The sequence below is a fragment of the Tamandua tetradactyla genome, chromosome 11 (assembly GCF_023851605.1).
Source record: "Tamandua tetradactyla isolate mTamTet1 chromosome 11, mTamTet1.pri, whole genome shotgun sequence".
Lineage (NCBI taxonomy): Eukaryota > Metazoa > Chordata > Mammalia > Pilosa > Myrmecophagidae > Tamandua > Tamandua tetradactyla.
Genome location: NC_135337.1, coordinates 76229522 through 76248956, shown reverse-complemented (window position 1 = coordinate 76248956; position 19435 = coordinate 76229522). Strand labels below are relative to the sequence as shown.

The 19435-nt window shown below is 46.2% G+C and overlaps 1 protein-coding gene across 28 annotated transcripts in view; it reads right to left on the bottom strand.

Moving 5' to 3' along the window:
- Nucleotides 1–19435, bottom strand: part of RANBP3 (RAN binding protein 3) — a 59704-nt gene that overhangs the window by 3268 nt on the left and 37001 nt on the right. For 21 of the 28 annotated variants that reach the window (XM_077121006.1, XM_077121008.1, XM_077121016.1 and 18 more), the window contains 9 exons: nt 13536–13601; nt 12512–12604; nt 11460–11587; nt 7537–7656; nt 5511–5614; nt 4159–4237; nt 3624–3789; nt 2946–3070; nt 1500–1620 (listed from right to left, as the gene is read on the bottom strand). In XM_077121006.1, the coding sequence (XP_076977121.1) occupies nt 1500–1620; nt 2946–3070; nt 3624–3789; nt 4159–4237; nt 5511–5614; nt 7537–7656; nt 11460–11587; nt 12512–12604; nt 13536–13601 (1002 nt within the window). The remainder of the gene's footprint in view (nt 1–1499; nt 1621–2945; nt 3071–3623; nt 3790–4158; nt 4238–5510; nt 5615–7536; nt 7657–11459; nt 11588–12511; nt 12605–13535; nt 13602–19435) is intronic. The other 7 variants (XM_077121020.1, XM_077121013.1, XM_077121021.1 and 4 more) reach the window with 3 other exon arrangements.

The window sequence follows — 19435 nt, the reverse complement described above, 5'->3', positions numbered from 1 at the left end:
CCCAATCCTCACTTCTAGCCACCTCCTTTCACAGGCCAGTCCCAGCCCCATCCTTGTGGTTTTCTTAGGGGAGAGGGAGAGAAACAAACTGCTTCTTAAAGCATCCATCAAGAGGCAGACTGTAAGATGACTGGACAGGGTGTGTGTGTAAGCACGCCGCATACCGTGGAGAAAGGCTGGGGCAATGACCCTACATCACGTGTTCACCCTGGAGTGTCCACGCCCATGCTGCTGGCCGCACCTGCTGGGGTCTGGGCCTGAACCCACCTGGCCTGCCTGTGCCCTGGCCCCTGTAACCCCAGGTATAAGTAGCCTCTCCTTTTCCTGCTAGCCCTGCTCTCCCCACAGGGGTTGGTCCAGCGGTGGTCAGAAGCATGCCACTCCAACCAGGGGCACAGAACGGCCATACAGGACAAGAGGTGGGTGGGCCAACTTGGGCAGACCCTGGGTTCAGGGCCCCAACGGACAGGATGGCCCTATGCCCACTTCCATGAACCCTGGGAGCTCAGCCTCACAGGTCTGAGGTGCCACCCAGAAGCAGAGGAGGGGCTCAGGTGGGCTTGGAAGGAAGTCAGGGAGCAGGCCCAGAGGCCATGCATGTGGCGAGAGGGAGCCTGGGATTCCTCTGAAAACATCTTGGGAGGGTTGGGGGGTAGGAGGGAGAGTGTGGATGAGACAAGGTGGTCACAAGGAGGCATCTGAGGAGGAGGGGCTGAGTCCAGAGGACTCAGAACACTGTGCGTACTGTGTGCACATTGGTTTGGAAATTCCTAGACTAAAAAAATGCAAAGTAAATAAACCAAGAGGATGTCAATGGGGGAAAAAAGCGCAGTCCCCAAAGAGGAGGGACGAGGAGAACTGGGTACAGGACAAGGCCTAGAGGCAGTAAACTGAGCACGACGGGGCCAAAAATCGATGTTTCTGTAAAAGCCGGAAGACAAACACGATTTGGGAAGATAAAAACAATAAGGTACACTTCACATAAATGTGAATTTTTTCCCCCAAAGACAAGCATATACCCACTTTTGTATGCATGTATTCATATTTTTGTAACAATATATTGCTGGGAATAAGATTTGTGCATAAATGCCCTGTAGCATTATTTACAGTAGCAAAAAACAAAAACAAAAACAAAAAAAACCCTTAGGAACCCCCTAAGTGGCCATCAGTAGGGAAATAAACACATTAGTTGCCAATGGAATTAATGTAGTAATTTTTCAAAAACAGTTGTATTTTTCAAGAAAACTTGATGTAGGAACCTTACAGAAATGTGAAATGCGCAGGATACAAACCACCCCATTTCATTAAGAAAGAGCCGCAGACCACCAAAAGTTAGCAGAGATTTATCTCTTTAGAGATTTAAAATTGATGTTCGATTTCTTCTGTTTCCATAAAACAGACATCTCTTTTATAATAAAAGTCTGAAGACCTGCTTCCCTGCCCTTTGACCCCTTCTGAACCCACACCTCTAGGAGGCCCCCAGCGCCCAAGCAGCTCACCCAGTCGAGACTGCAGCGTCCCGTCGTCTGCTGAGGCCATGTCGTTCAGTCTGAGCAGCCCCCGGCCTCTCTCCACCCAGGACTGTGAGGTCTTGTCAAAGACAAACAGCTTACACTGAATCTGGAACACACGCGATGGCCGTCCCGGTGAGAGGGAGCCAGGCTGGCACTCACTGCAATGCCCAACCCCTAACTGTGGTGAGACGTTGTAGGCTACCAGGGTCAGCGTGCTACGGCCTGTCTGTTGCCCAGCTCTTGAGCTAAGAACTGATCTTACATTTTTAAAAAGTTATTTAAAAAAAACAACAAAGAATTGTGAAAGAAATGCAAATCAAAACCACAATGGGACACCAACTTCACACCCACAAGGATGGTGAGAATGAAAAAGAGTAACAAATGCTGGTGATGACGCAGAGAAACTGGAACCCTCACACTGCTGGTGGGAATGTGAAATGGTGCACCTGCTGTGGAAACATTAAATACAGTTACCCTATGACCCAGAAATTCCCCTCCTAGGTATATACCCTACAGAACGGGTAACAACCCAAGGATCCATCAACAAAATGTGATCTATCCATGCAATGGAATATTTTTCAGCCATAAAAAGGAATAAAGCTCTGATACACACTACAGCATGGATGAAACTTGAAGACAAGCTGAATGAAAGCCAGGTACAAAGGTCATGTATTGTTGATTCCACTTATGCAAAATGTCTGGAATAGGCAAATCCATAGAGACAGAAGCAGATTAGTGGTTGTCAGGGGTGGGGAATAGAGAAATGCAGCGTGACTCCCCATTTTTTTGGGGAAAAAAATGCTCTAAAATTAGATAGTGGTGATGGCTCCACAATTTGGTGAACATACTAAAAACCACTGAATCGTATACTTTAAAAGGGTAAATTTGTTATGGTATATGAATTATATCTCAATAAAGCTGTTATAAAAAAACAAAAAACAAAAAACACAGAATATGTGACAGAAACTATTAACTGTTGAATCCTTCACAGAAAGCACGTGCAGATCCCCATGGACCATGCTCTCTGCACATGGCCCACAGCACACGGAGGCCTGTGCACAGGAGGGGGAGGGGAGGCGGTGAAAACAAAGGATGAAATGAAGGTCTGCTGCGTCTATTATGTTTCTCCCCCTCACAGAACACCACTAGATGCTGGTGTGACCAGTGTTTATGGGAGTTAATCAAGGTGACAAGAGAAGGTGTTTGCTCCAATAGTCTGTATAATTGTGTTGTGAAGAGTCTCAAAACAGATGATTTTTTGCTCTAGGAAGTGAAACAATACATTTGCTTTGGGGGCCTGGGGGTGGAGGCCCAACCCTTGGGGGCTGGATTCCCGGATGTCCAGAGAGGCAGAGTGGGGTGGGGGGGACACCACCGGTCCTGACCCTCAACCTGCACGAGGAGCCACGAGGCCCACTTGGCTCCGCTCACCTGTAAGACGTTGCTCTCTGCCTCCTCCCCGGTGATGACTTCCACTTTTTCCAACAAACACTTCCGCGCAGTTGCCTTGGTGTAGGCGGCTGCTGACTCGGCCAGGGACTCTGAAATGTTATTAGCTAAATAACACTGACTATTTATTGAGTGCAGGGAGAATGCATGCCTCTCAGGCAACCAAAAGAGTTGGGGGTGGTCCTGAGGGTGCCAGCAACCCAGGCGGGCCCCACCTGGGGCCTGGAAATGCACCGGGCAATTAGGCTCAGAGTTTACAGGGAGGCCATGCGAGAGCTGCGAACTGCAGACCTGGACCTCCCATTTTCCCAGTTGACAGAGGACAGAGGTCTCTGATGAGGCATCTCCCTCTCCTGCTGCCCTGGAGCAGACCGGAAATGGGCAGTGACTGGTTAGGCATGCCCCACCCTGTCCGGCACTCCTCTCACTTGCCCACCCCCCACGCAGCAACAAGGAGCCCTCACTCTCTTCAAGCTGCACACCTCTGCCTTCCGGCTCTGAAAATGAAACCCCAGCATCACCACTTTCAAACAATGACTGGTTCAGAGATGGCCATTACTGCTGGGGTGAAGCAGGGCATGGACTGACAGTTTCCCACCACTAATTAGCCCCTGAAAACACCCTGCCACTCTTCCACAAGGAAGGAAGACCATAATGTACCTTTCTCGGGGGTGGCCTCCTGGGATGTGGGCTCAGACCCGGACTCTGCAGCCGAGGTTTCCCTGTTGGCATCTGAACCGACCTCATTTAACTTTGGTGGGCTCTGTGGGGAAACGGAGGCACACAGGGCAGAGGGAGTGTTTGTATGGGCCTCCGGATGCCATCGCTGTAGGAGAGAAAGCCCCTGCATCAGGACAGTGGCTCTCAGCCCTTCTCTGCCCAGGCAATGGGTTTCTGCTTTGCAGTTTTTTTTTTTTTAATTCTCATGCATTCATAGACAGCACTTTTTAATTTTTATTGCATTAGAATATCTAGAAGGAAATAGTGAAACTGTTAAACTGTATACCAGTATCTGCTTTGCAGTTCTGTGGACCCAACCAGACCAGGAAGAAGTGAGGAGACAGCCTTTCCCCCCACATCCCACCCTGGGCTCTCAACACTTCTCAAACATCATACAGCTGCAAATTCTGTCAGACAGTGCCTGACGCGATCTTCACAAGTGCCCAGGAAGGAGAGCCCCAACAGTGCCACTCACCAAGACGCGCTCGCTCATATTCTGGCCAAACACAAACTTGTTGCTGGAGGCGTCGGCACTACTGGTGGAGTTCTCTGAACTGAAGAGAGGGAAGCTGTGAGTGTGGGGACACCGAAAGCTAACAGGGCCAGTCAAAGACACCTCTTGTGTGTTTGCACATGGACGCACTCTCACACACGAATGCAATCACATGGACACACATGCACGCGTGTATACATAGTCAGTGAACCACAACCAAAGACCTACATGCGGCAGTCTAGGCCGAGGCGCCACTTGGCCTGTCCCTCGGGGTGCAGGCCTGGCACTTGAGAGGCCATCAGTATCTCCAAGCTGTGCTGCATAAGGACCCTCAGCTCGCCTCTCCTGGGCACTACTCTCTGCCAGGCACCATGTGACCTGCCTGACCAGGCTCACTTATCCTCAACTCCCAGAAGGCAGGTGTCACCCTCCGCATGCAGATGAGGACACTGACTCAGGGATTGGCACTGGGCTGGAGCTGCCCAACCCCAGGAATGAAGCCCAGCTCCGTCTCTTAGATCCACCCCCCACCCCCCACTCCCTTGCAGGCAGGGTAAATGGGAGGATGCTAAGAAAGTGCTGGACCCAGGGACTGCAGTCCCTAAGCACTCCACCTGTGTCAGCTGCTGCCCCACTGTGATGCTGCCAATGTGAGACTGTCATGGATTGTGACCCCCTCCCACTCTGAAATGCCAATGTGTATCTTAAAATACTCAGAGGATGAGCTCTTTAACCAGGATGCACATGGCTAAGAGGTGAGGTCACCGCTCACCCCAGGCCCCTCTGAGGCCAACCCCCTGCTCTCGCATTCTGCTGGTCAGCTTCCGGGCAGACATGCGCTCTCCTTCTGAAACACCTGGGGGGCACCCATGCATTGGAGAACATGTTCACCAGTGGGGCCACTTGATAGGGCCCAGGGCCTTCCCTACCTCGGCCACTACTGCCCATTTAGTCCTATTCTGGGTGTGAGGCCCATGAGGCTATGTCCCTCATATGTCCCTGGACAACCCCAGTGAATTCTGGTCCCACTTTGTTATCTGCCAGAACCTAGGACAAGCCCCCCCCCGCCCCATCCTGGCTCCTTCAAAGCTGTGCCTGGTGGGACAGAACAGGGGCCTAAGGGCAAGCTGGAGTCTTACAGCACTGCTCTCCCAGGCCCTCTGGATGTATCTGCCTCCCCTCACCACACTTTCCAAAGAAGGACCAGGCTCAGCTCTGCTCCCAGGTTCTGCTACCTCTTGGGAAGATGCCTGCCCCAGGGCCCTGAGCCCCTCTGCAGCTGTGGTTACTCCACACCTGCCTCCCCACACAAGGACCAGGGCCAAGACACTCACCTGGAGCTGATATACTGAAGGAAATAGTTTGTCGCGGTTGGTGTTTCTGAGCCTGGGTGTCCGGCATTCTCCATGTCAGCCACTTCACTGTTCTCATTTATTAACTGGCAAACAGAAAGGAAACAACAGAGAATGACACCCTCTGGAACATCACACACATGTACTCACACATGCGCATGTGTGGACTAGTGAGGAGAGGAGAGGCTATAATTCACTTCAGCACTACGAGCTTTTTTTTTTGCTTTTAAATGTTAAGAAAAACAGTTCATAAAGCATTAGGTTTTTCTATCTTGCAAAAAAAAAAAAGACTCAAGCTGGCACCTTGTTGGCATTTTTTTCAATGCTTCTGTACCAAAAGAACAGAGTATTCACAAACCTGGTACTCGAAGGGGTTTATTATAAACATATAGAAATGTATCCTTTCTCAAGTGCTTTGCTAAGTCCATTAAACATGTTATATAAAAACCTTCACAGGACTCCTGCAAAGTGTATATTAGCAACCCCATTTCACAAACAAGGAAAGAGAGCTCAGAAGGGGTAAGAAACTAGCTTCTCACTGGAGAAGCTGGGATTTGACTGACAGACTTAAAGTCCCTTGCACCATCCTAATTTCAAAGCATCCACCTTTTGTGACTTGAGGAACAGAACCAATCCGGCCTCAGAGCCGGCGGTCAAGCCTGATCAGGCTCCTATCCTCAGTGGGGTGGATTCAAGTCTCCCACACCTTCCACCTTCCTCCCTAGAGGGTACAGCCCCCCCCACCCCCAGGGTACTAATTATTTTGCCTTAATACTGTTGGCAACATAAACACCTATTTTTCAAGTCTCATGGGGGCTTTGTGCTTCTATTGAATGGTAAAAACCAAAGGAGAAAGCAGACAGCACAATTCCATGCTTTCTACACAGCAATGATTCTGTTTTCTTATTCCAGGGTTTCTTATCTCACCACTGCTGACTTTCGGGGCCAGATCATCCTCTGGCCCGTGCACTGTAGGGTGCCACGCAGTATCCCTGGGCGCTGCCATTCGATGCTGGTCGCACCACCCTACACGCACCCCATCATGACAACCAAAATTCTCCAGACACTGCCCCTTAGGCTGCCTCTTGGGCTTCTAAAGAAGCTTCTTGCCAGATGAGGGCTGGAAATGCCAGGAAAGGATATTCCCTCCTTGTAGTGGGGAAGGTGGCACTGCCCAGTTTTGGGATTCCCTGAGCTCCTACACAGAATTCCAAGCCATGATCCCACCATGCCAGCCCCTCCCCGAGCCTGACTCAAATACCAGACAATGCCAATACACCAGGAGGGTGGCCAGATACCACTGTCTCCTTGGGGAAGATAAAACAGTATTTAAAAAAATATATATAATAGTAGTTCTCAATGGGGGGGTGGGGAGGACGGGACAACTCTGCCCCCAGGGAACCATGGGCAGTATCTGGGGGCATTTGTTGTCACAGCTGGGTGGGGTTAATACTGACATCTGGTGGATGGAACCCAGGGATGCTGCTTAACAATGCAAAGAACAGTCCCCCACAGAGAATGATCCGGACCCAAATGTCAACAGTGTTGAGGTGGAAAAACTCTAAAACAAGGAAATAAAAATCTCTCTGGCAACGTCAAAAGCACTGGACTGTGCTGTCTGCTTTCTCCTTTGCTATGAAAACGTCATTTTTCAGGGGTAAGCCTGCTTGATGGAGAACAAGGGAGCCTGATACCAGAAACCTCTGCTGCGTCTGGCTCATGGTAGAGAGTGGTGAAAGGCAGTTCCAAGGTCAACTGGAGGTGGGGGTGCCCCAGCCAGGCCGTCCTGTTGCCACGTGTTCCAGGAGCCGGGAGCATAGGGGTGGGGGGAGGCGTGGGAAGGTTGCCACCATTAGTCAAGAGACTACCCCCATTGACTCCTCCCTTGCTTCCCAATCCTTCTTCCCCCTTTTAAGGGAGAGGGGACTTGCTATTGTTTAACCTGTGGGAGGTACAGAAACAAATAGTTCATTAGTTCACCACCTTGTTCAATGCTTCGATCACATACCTTCACTCTGTCCCTCAAGTTTTGCCCGAATATAAATGCTTGCTGTGTAAATTGTTCTTTCTTCTCACAGTTTTCCTCCTCAGAAGTATTGCTAGACTCATTTTTCTGGGGCTCTTTCTCCTATTAAAACAGAATAAATGGGAAAAATAACATATTCAGCCCAGATAAACAAGACGAGCAATCCCCTACCACTATGTGCACTCAATGCTTCACCTTGGGGGGTGTGTGTTGGGGGAGGGGGAGCAGGTGCTGGGCAGAGGGGGACCAGACATTTAGGGCAAGATTGTGGGGAGGAGTCCTGGGGCCACCAGTCTCGAGCTGCTGGCTCCCTGGATTTGCTTTAGCCAAATGGAAGTCGTGTGGGAGAATGGGCTTGGATGTCATGAAATCAAGCAGTAGAGATTGGTCCCCAGCCCTGCTACACCTGGTTCCCATGTGTCCTGGGCTGAGGGCCCTGATTCAAAACCAGGTTGGGTCTTCTGCGGGACCTAACTTGCCAAAAAAAAAAAAAAAAAAAAAAAAAAAGCGTGAGGGCTTTAATGGATGATTGCAAGGCTGTTTTATTAGGATACTCTCAATCAATATTTCCTTTGAGTCTTACCTGTTTCTGATTTTAAAAGCCACGCAGTGGTCTTTCTGTCCCAGTTGAGGCGATTCAAAAAGGGAATGTTCCTGCCTAACGCACCCAACTGGCACATCTACGAGTTCATTCTCAGAAATACTAGCACAAGGTGCAAAGAGAGACATGAAAAGGTTCAGTGTAGTGCTGCAGGGCCAACAAAGAACCGAAACCACCCGGATGCCCAGCATCGGGGGAGGGGTTAGACAGCTGACGATGCAGGCTACCCTGGGCCACACATACAGTTGTGACAAAGAAAGGAGGCCTACTTTTCACATGAACTGCAGCACCCAATATGTCCACCGTGAAAAAAGGCAAGCTGTGTGATTCTATCTCTGTTAAAAGTAAACCCAACGGCAACTCTGTACTTTCTGCATGATTTTTCTGTAAACCTACAATTGCTCTAAATACACGCAAAAAAATTTTTTTTTAAAGCAAAAGCAAACCTGTGTGTGTTTAGAAATACCCAGGAAAAAAATCAGAGACAGAGAAGAAAAACTGTTGACAGGTTACTCCTGTTGATAGGGGGCTCTTATCTGAAAAATGGACTCTACTATCTCCTTTATGGATTCTCGTGTTGTTCAAATACTTTCAACATGTAGGCATTTCTTTTATAATTTAACATTTCAAGAATGAATTAAAAAAAAAAAGAATGAATTAATTTATCTTTGGATATGGGGATACTGAGTTGCCAGTACTTCATATATGCTTTTCTTATGCTAGACAACAGAAGCTGCTGTGCAATTTGAAAACAAACTAAAATGAAAAGCATTTGGGCTGAAGCTCTGGGAATGTGTACAATAGGAAGACATGAAACAGGGTTTTCCCAGGAGACCCTTTGAAAACAGCCAAGACTAACGAACTCATACTTGAGAAACACTGTATAATAGCACCTGGCTATACTCAGCTCTCCGAGCTGGCAGGGTAGATGAGAGTTACAATATCAGTTCCAGGACCAAGGTATCACAACATAAATTACAACGGTTAGTCTGCTGGTTGAGAGCATAAATGTTTCCTTGCTGGGCTCCACATGGGGGTGGGGGACGCAGGGGAAGAGGCCCAGATGGGCATGGATGGGCCCAGATGGGCATGGATGGGCCCAGGCACTTGTTGACCCAGTAGATGTTTACCGTTTTGTGGAGGCGTTTTAAGGCTGTAAACTACTAAGCAAATCTTTTGAGCCTAGTCCCAGACAGGGATAGGGAGTCTCTTCTCCAGAAAGACATTAAAACCTCCCTTGAATGAATCGGTGAGCTCTGGCCCATGTCACGCAAACCCTCAAGTCCCGCCCTGGTGGAGAGCACCTCAGTTAGTTCCATCCCCAACAGGCAGTGTGTCATGGTTAAGTCAGGGCCGTGACAGTAAAGGGTCTGCTGGGTTCCTGCCTCAGGACCGTGGAAGGGCAGGCATGGTGACTCATGAACCTCAGTGGAGTCTGGGTGGTGCTGCAGAGCTTGGGGGCATGGCAGTGCTGGGTGGGGTGAAGGGATGGCCCTGACAGGTGCCCGGTGAGCAGGGAGTATTAAATTCAGGTGCCAACTACACGCAGAGTCCCCAGTTGCTGACGGGACGGTGTGGCCGTGTGTGGACCCACCCCTGATGCATATGGAGCACAGGCTTTGGGGCTGTACCTAGATCTAAGCAACAACAGACTCCAGGGGCCCCGAATGGCAGAGAAGGGGTCAGAGGTCAGGGGACCATGCTGTACAAGGGTAAACCCAGTTCCCAGGGATGTTCAGCCCAAAGGAGGGAAGATGAGAGAAGCAAGACCTTCAAGCTCAAAGATCTGAGGAAGTACATCTGTCTGCCTTGGAGGAGGAAGGGTGGGAGCTAATGGGTGGGTGCACCTAGGTCACCTGTCCCCTAGGATGGGACAGAGTGAGAACGCTCCAGTAAGGTGACGAGTTCTGCAGCTGGTGCTGTCTCAGCTCAGTCCGTAACTTCATCATTGGGGACGATGGAGGACATGGTGGGTTGGAGAACTTCTAGGTCTCCCTTCATCTTAAATTATATAGGTGATTTACTACCTTGAAGACCCATAACTATCAAACTATCCAAGAAGTAGCAGGAAGTAACATTTACAATTTGAGAAACTGTGGTGTGTGTGTGGGGGGTAGTCGGAGATGTTATAAAATCTAACTGTACGAAGGTGATGATGGAGTTATACAGAGAAGGTAGGGTTTAGCAAATGAGTATGACTGCTGAATAATTGTACTGATATTTCTTTTAGTCTCCAGTATCTTAGAGCAGCTAAGCTTTTTATGTTTTTTAAATAAAAACCTAAAATTGTGGAATTATAACCCACATCAAACTCTGAAATCTGTCCTACAACTAATTGTTTTGCTGTGCACTGAAACTGATTGTTTTTTTGTAAATATATTATTTTCCACAAAGAAGAAAAAAAAATTCCTTCTAGCCTTCAATGTTCTGGAGCAGCTAGGAGGAAAAACCTGAGATGATGGAATGGCAGCTCATGACAAACTCTGGGATCTGTCCTGTAATGACTTGTTGAAGGGTACTTTGAAAACTATTCCTTTTTTCTTTCTTTGCTTTGTATATATGTTATACTATACAATAAAAAAAGTTAAAAAAAAAAAATCCTAGGCAGTGGCTTGTCCTCTGAAATGGAAGGAGTGGAAACTAATTTAAACAGATCCAATCTGGCTTTTTACATGGGAGATTTGATGTGTTGTTGCCACTCTGATTTCAAATCAATCTCTGCCAATATAAAAAGTGTGCTCTTTGTTAAATGTTATTACATGAGACACTACTGAGAAACATATGCTGTTGGCCTATAGAATTCCAAACTATATTTGAGCTGACTCTTCAGGGAAACATTTAATTTAAATGGACACACAGATGAATCCCTGAGAGGTTTTTCAAGTGTGAATAGAAAGAAGAGGAACATTTCTTCATGAAAAATGTTCGATGTTTCCCAACAAAAGTCATTCTTCTGGCCCCAGGAACTCCCAGGGCCTCAGGCTTCATGGGCTGGCCAGTGACAAAAGGAAAAAGGTGCTAAGCTCAGGCAATGCAGGGATTTATGGCAAAGCTTTTCTCAGAGTATCCTGCTCTCCCAGTGACAGTGAGAGAATATCCTGGGTGTTCCAGTAATTTGTCGCATCAGTTAGAGTGACCTACTGATACCAGCAAGCAAATCTAGAAAGCCTGACAACAGGCCAATACTGAAACTACCCAGAACAGGTTAACAGCCTGTCAGTTCAGCTAAACCCAAGAGGTTTCACCCTCTAGTTCAAGCTGAAGCCTGGTGCCCGAAGCTCTCCCTGCCCCTGGACAGACGGACCTCAGGTGCCTGGGTCTCATCAGCAGATTCCGAGGGACTCCTCCGGGCGGGGTTGTCAGGTGATGCAGATGTTGCTTCCCCTGTGCAGTCTGCTGGGACGCTGACCCCATTGGTGCCGCTGCTCGGGACTGTGGGAGAGAAGGACGGCAGGGGGGTCACAGACACGCAGGACAGCAGGGGGGTCACAGACACGCAGGACAGCAGGAGGGTCACAGACACGCAGGATGGCAGGGGGGGTCACAGACATGCAGGATGGCAGGGGGGTCACAGACATGCAGGCTGTGCCCTCCTCCCCCGAGGACACCTGTGACCTGCTGAAGTGCTGGGCCACTTCTAGAGCTTCCTCCTATTACATGGGGCAATAGTGTGATTTCTCCCCTTTAATGATAAGGCTCTGGCATCACTTAAAAGTCACAAAATCTTAGATGAATTTTTTTTCTTTAAATAGCTGTGAACATGACACATGCAATTTTAAATCTGGCTTTGACTGTTAAGCATTAGATTAAAAAAATTTCCATGTATCTGAAAACTCTTCAGAAATACTAACGATTTTTGTAATGTTGGATTTTGAATTGCTTCTGGTAAAGAATTTTTAAGTTAGGGAAACATCAAGAGGAAGAGAAGCCCATAGAGTTAAGGGAATTAAGGATTAACTGAAAGCCCTGACTTGTGTGAATATAATGGAAACTCAGTCCGGGAGTTAAGTCCGAAGGCTGGCCAACAGGATGAAAACACACGCCTGACCAGAAATCCTACAGGCTTCTTAAAGGAGCCATAAAGCATCAGGCTAAGCTTTGCGTTTGTGAACATGCAGGTAAAGATATGAAATGTCCACAAAGATGTGTCAGCTACTATGAAGGTCGGGAAGGGCCAGAGCATGTTTCAACAGTGGACTCGTGCTCCGCCTGAGAACTGCAGGGAGGCTTTCCCCTGGTGGGGTTCACCAAGGACAGGGTAGGGACCTGATTTAAAGGATAGCTGAACCACTCTCCCTGTGTTCTCTTCACTATGACACGACACGGCTGTCCAGGCCCCGGGTGCACACTTCTTACCAGTCTGTGAGAGAGCCTTTGGCTGAGGGGCTTGTAACACTGCTGGGCGGAGCACGCTGCGCTGCTGCTCCTTGGGCTTCTGGCTCGGCAGACCTAGGGATAGGAGCTGGCTTTCTCAGGGCCCTCAGACCTCAGGAGTGGCAATGGCATTATTGCAACACCCTGGGATGGTCTCAGGTGCATCACAGAAAATCCACACCCATTTTATGTCCCTCATATGCTAGACTTTGCAGGGAAGCACATTTATTGTTATTATTTTTTACAGCCAAGACATTTTCTGCAGATTCCAGTTATTTTCATTTTTTTAATATGATTAAACAAAATTCCCATTTAACTGATCATGCCTGTGAATTAATCCAGTTAAGAAAATAACGTGGCAAGGCAAATCAAGAGAGGTTCCTTATCCTGACCTCAAGACACTTTGAGACAAAAGCAGTGGCACCACAGGTGATTTAGGGCTCTGTTTGGGGGCATGTAAAGGTACCCTCTGTATTTCTTTTCAAAATATCAAACTGAAAAAATCCCTCTCCAAGCACCAACCAAGCAAGCCCGAAGACAGAACACCTCCTTGTCCTGTGGAGGCTCCCTGCCCAGCTCCCGGAATGGGTCCCGAAGGCTCCATCCGCTTGGCCCCGCGTACTAACAGTGAGGCCCAGGGGCAAAGCTACTGCTCGTCAGGGTCAGCACTGTGCTGCAGCATGCAGGGGCCAGAGTGCTCTGGAGAGACCAGGGTCAGAATCAATTGAGTGATCGCTGGGCACAAAGCCCAGATGGCCCAAGCCTGCTCTGCGCTTCGCCCCCCCTCTTCTGCTAAGCGGTAGGGAGCTTGCTGGTAGGAGCCCTAACCTCCCTGGTCTAAGGAATTAGCCTAACAGCTTCCTTTATTAAAGCAACTTTCCCAATGCTTGCGTGTCAGGGATGTAAAGGTGGGGCTGCGTGACAGGGCTGTGCCAAAAGACCCTTACAGAGAGGACTGGAAAGGTCTAAAGAAGCCAAGCTTCTTCTCCTCCAAGACAGCACCTACCTGCACTGGGTGCCTGGCCATGGATGAGTGTCGGTGGCTTCAACCGGAACCCACTGCTCTTCTCCTCTAGAAGCACAAAATAAATGTAAGCAGCAGATGGGGCAGCTAAGTCATGGGTGAGAAAGGGCAGATAATTAGTTCTTGGGCTTAAAGAACGTGGGCCTGGAGTACTACACAAAAGTTTCCAAACTGAAACAATAACAGACCAGGGAGAAAAACTGGCAGGAATATCTGAATCAACTATTTTAAAACTCTGGAGTTTAATGGAACACCGCAGGCATCCAGGGAAGAGCAGGAGGAAGAGACTGGTATACTGGAGTAAATACTGGTGAATTTTACCCCCTGGGTAAGTGTCTGCCACTTACAATCCCCCAACTGCATATATGCAGGAGTGGGAACTGCAGCCCGGGTTCCTGGTACAGTATGCTGGTGCCAGGGCAGGCTATAGACTTAGTCCTCCAAACTCTGGGGCAGTGTGTTTTGATGGCTGAGCCCCTCTTCTGATTAGCTAGTTCACACTGCTGGGGCCAACTCTGAGGGAACCCACTGTTTCAACCCCTTCAGGGAAAAGTGGCAGAAGGGGTCTCAAAGAGGCAGGACCTACTTTTTCTTCTTTTTTCTATTTCCATTCCCCATCTGGGAACAAAAATAGTTTGGAAAAGTCATAAACTGACAGCTCAGGCCCCCAAAACCAGAAACCCCAGCAATCCCAGAGGAATGGGAGAATTGGATTCCAGAGTTATAACAACATGACACTCAGAATGTTCAGTTCTCAACAAAAAAATCACAAAACACACAAAGAAACAGGAAAGTATGGTCCACTCACAGAAAAATAAAAAAAAGAATTTGCCAGAAAATATCCCTGAGGATGCTCAAGCACTGGTAACTATGGGTCAGCGACTTCAAATCAACTGTCTTAAATATGTTAATGTGAGCTAAAGGAATCCATATACAAAGAACTAAAGGAAATTAGAAAAATGTCTGAACAAAATAAAGAGATGGAAATTATAAAAAGAAACCAAACAGAAATTTTGGAACTGCAAAATAGAGTAATTGATGTGAAAAACTCATTATTGGGTTCAACAGCAGAAAACATTGAAATAGAAGAACGAATTTGGAGGACTCCCTCTTCCTGATTTCAAACTTACTACAAAGCTACAGTAATTAAAACACTGTGGTACTGGCATAAGGATAGACATATGGACCAATGGAATAGAACTGAGAGTCCAGAGATAAATTCACACTTCTATCAGCTACCTCTCTACAAGGGGGCCAAGAAAGAACAGTTTCTTCAACAAATGGTGCTGGGACAACTGGAAATCCATATGCAAAAGAATTAATGCAGATCCCTACCTCTTACCATATACAAAACTTAATTCAAAATGGATCAACAACCTCAAAAAGACAACACATAGGGAAATATCATTGTAGGAGGCGCAATGGAATTTTTAGCTTTTGCACCAAAAGCATGAGCAGGAAAAGAAAAAAACACATAAAATGGACTTCATCAAAATTAAAAACCTCTGTGCATCAAAGGACATTATCAAGAAAGTGAAAACACAAACCACAGAATGGAAGAAAATATTAGGAAATCATATATGATAGGGGTTTACTATCCAGAATATATCAAGAACTCTTATACCTTAGTTACAAAAGACAAACAGCCCAATTAAAAATGGGTTAAGGATTTGAACAGACATTTCTCCAAAGAAGATATTCAAATAGCCTCTGAGCTCAATATCATTAGCCTTTAGAGAAATGCAAATTAAACTAGGAGATACCACTTCACACACACTAGAATGGTTATTACAAAATAAAAAAAAAAAAAAAAACACAAAGAAACTGAAAACAATAAGACTGGTGTGCCAGTTTGAAAGGATGTAAGTACTCTATAAAAGTCATGTTTTAATTCTAATCCCATTTTATAAAGGCAGCCGTTTCTTCTAACCCCTATTCAGCACTGTATATTTGAAACTGCAATTAAATCATCTCCTTGGAGATGTGACTCAATAAAGAGTGGTTATAAAGCTGGATTAGATGGAGACATGTCTCTGCCCATTCCAGGTGGATCTTGACTAGTTTACTGGAATCCTATAATAGAAGAAACATTTTGGAGAAAGGGGGAGTATCTGAGAGAGTAGAGAATGCCACAGCACCATGAAGCAGGGACTCCACCAGCCAGCGACATTTGGAGATGAAGAAGGAAAATGCCTCTTGGGGAGCTGGAGAGAAAGCCAGCAGATGATCCAGTGTTCACCATGTGCCCTTCCAGTCGAAAGAAACGCTGATTGTATTTGCCATGTGCCTTTCTTGATGAGAGAGAAATGATGACCATGTTCGCCATGTGCCTTTCCACTTGAGAGAGAAACTCTGAACTTCAACAGCCTTCTTGAACCAAGGTATTTTTCCCTAGATGCCTTAGATTGGACATTTCTATGGACTTGTTGTAATTTGGACATTTTCTCGGCCTTAGAACTATAAACTAGCACCTTATTAAATTCCTCCTTTTAAAAGTCATTCCGTTCCGGCACCTTGGAAACTCAAACAATTGGTGAGGATGCGGAGAAACAGGAACCCTCATACTTCACTGATGGGAATGTAAGATGGTGCAGCCACTATATAAAACTCTTTGGTGGTTTCTCAGAAAGTTAAACATAGAGTTATGGTGCCAGATGACACAGCAATTCCATGCCTAGGAATATACCCAAAGCAAACAAGAACTTGAACAGATACTCGTACTCCAATGTTCGCTACAGCATTATTCCAAATTGCCAAAAAGATGAAAGCAACTCAAGTGGCTATCAACAGATGAATGGATAAACAAAATGTTTTCCATTTAGACAATGGAATAATATTCAGCTGTAGAAGGAGTGAAGCGCTTGTTTTGCTACAAGGTGGATGAACCCTGAAGACATCATGTTGCACAAAAGAACAAAAGGACAAACACTGCATGATTTCCCCTATATGAGATAATTAGAGTAAGCAAAATCACAGAGACAGAAATTAGAATCGTGGTCACCAGACTGGGAGAGGGGGGATACAAGGAGTTATTTCTAAGTGAGAGTGAGTTTTGGTTTGGGAAGGTGAAAACAGTCTGGAAATAGCAGCGAAAGTTTAAAAAACAACAACAAAGCAAAAAACATAACTGCAGAAGCCCTGTTCAATTTCTGAGGCTGTGAGGCAGTGTGGGGAGGTGGCAGGGGCTGCAGAAACATTGACTGAGTATGAACTGCTTACAGTAGCAAGCTGGAGGGTGAAGATGTGCAAGACAGAAGTGAGGAGGACAACTTCAGTGAGGAACCTAGCTGTTGCCAAGGAGACCTGCAGGCGGAGGGTTACTTCCAGGCTGGCCAACCTGGGAACTGAGAGTCTCAGAAACAATTACAACCTGACACTGCGCTGTACACACAAGCCCTGGAGAATGTCAGGGAGCCACAGAAGGAAGGTTCTTGGGATAATTTCCCTTTCCAAAGAAACTTACCTGCCAGAGTATTCAAATGTGATCAGAGTGCTATGGACAGATGTTTGGGAAATGAGACACATTTTCTGTGGTGAAGAGATCAAAGTGGTGGATGAGAGCTGGCTCTCCCTTTTCAGATTGCCCTTGGGCTGGCTCTCCCTTTTCAGATGTGCCCAGAGAACACTATAGGGCCCAAGGGAAGTAAACGGGGGCAGAGCTCCCTTCCAGAAGCAGGGCCGCTTGCTCTGCCCACCTGCAAGGACGCCACCCCTCATGAACACTCCAGCTTGGGTTGACGCATTCACAGAGGCAGAGGGAAGACCAGGAAGGCCCGGGAACTCTGGTGTGGCTCCAGGGCCTGGCTTCAGGACAGCCACTGTCCACACAGACCTTGTGATCTGTGTCTTGGAGACCTTATCCCTCTCAGGAAAGGAGATGGTCTCATATAACCCATCAGAGTAGTTGTGGGGAATGAAGACTGGGACAGAAGCCTCACAGGCTACCGCGGCGGCTTCTGAATGGACAGGGGGCCAAAGGCAGTGCTGCACGGTACCAAGGTCCAACCTATCACAAGATTATGGCAGGTTGTATTTCTACACACTTGCAATGAGTAATATGAAAATGACATTAAGAAAACCATTCCATTTATGAAGCAACAAAAAGAATGAAATACCTGGCAACAGATTTAACAAATGAGGCGCAAAATGTATACTGTGCTAACTACAAAACCCTGTTGAAGGAAATTAAAGGAGAAATAAATAGACGGACATCCATATTCATGGATCTGAAAATTTCATATTGTTCAGATGGCAACATTCCCCAAACTAATGTACAGATTCGACGCATTATCCCTATCAAAATCCCAGCTGATGCTTCTGCTGAAATTGACAAGCTCATTCTAAAAGTCATATGGAAATTCAAGGACCCAGAATTGCTGAAACAATTTTAAAAAGAACAAAGTTGGAGGAGTCACAAAATGTACTACAAAGCCACAGTAATTAAGACTGTGTGGCACTAGCAAAAGCACAGACATACAGACCGATGGAACAGAATTAAGAATCCAGAAATAAATCCTCACTTTTACAGTTAACTGATTTTTGACAAGGGTGCCATGACCATCCACAAGGAGAAAAGAACAGTCTCTGGGACAACTGGATAGCTGCTGTAAAAGAATGAAGTTGGATCCGTACCTCAGACCATATATAAAAATGAACTCAAAATGGATCAGAAATTGTGAAAAACTTGTGTCTGATGTTACTTTTATCCAGGGTATGGACAGCTGAGTAAAAATATGAATTAAAAAATAAACAAATAATAGGGGGGACCAGAGGTTAAAATAAATTGGGTAGATGGATATACCAGTGGTCAATGAGAGGGAGGGTAAGGGGTATGAGATGTATGAGTATTTCTTTTTGTATCTTTTTCTGGAATGATGCAAATGTTATAAAAACAATCATGGTAATGAATATACAACTATATGATGACATTGTGAGCACTGACTGTACACCTTTATGGACTTTATGAGTGTGAAGATGTGTCAATAAAAACATTTTTAAAAAAAGGAAAAAAATGGATCAGAGACATAAAAGTTAAAACTATAAAACTCTTAGAAAAAAGTAAATTAATATTTAGGAGGAAATCTTCATGGCTTTAGGTTAGGCAAAGCCTTCTTATATATGATGCAAGCAAAAAAAGAACATAAATTGGACTTCATCAGAATTAAGCCTTTATGCTTCAAAAGATATCATTCTTTGAAAAGACAAGCCCAGAGAAAGGAAAAGCGAATTACGTATCTGGTAACGGACCTGTATTTAGAATATATAAAGAACACTTTTGACTAAAAACTAAAAAGGCAATCCAATTAATAGATAGGCAAGGGAGGAGAATAGACATTTCTCCATAACATATATACAGAAGGTCAATAAGCACATGAAAAGATGCTCAATATAATCTGCCATCAGGGAAATGCAAACTGAAACCTCAAATTCCATTTCACACCCCCTAGTGTGGCTATAATTAAAAAGAAAGATTAATAACAAGGGTTGACGATGATGTGGAGCAACTGGAACCCTCATAAACCGCTGGTGGGAATGTAAAATGATGCAATTGTTTTGGAAAACAGTCTGGCAGTTCTTCAAAAGGTTAAACATACAGTTATCATTTGACCCAATAATCCCACCCAAGAGAAATGAAAACAAGCTTTCCAACAAACACTTGCACACAATGTTCAAAGCAGCATTATTCATAATGGTCAATAAGTGGAAATAACCCAAACATCCCATCAACTGATGAATGGATAAACAATGTGCATCTATACCCTGGAATATTACTCAGTCATGAAAAGGAACGAAGCACTGATACTTGCTACCACATGGACGGAGCCTGCAAATATCATGTTCAGTGAAAGAAGCAAGTCACAAAAGGCCATATTGCATCTGTT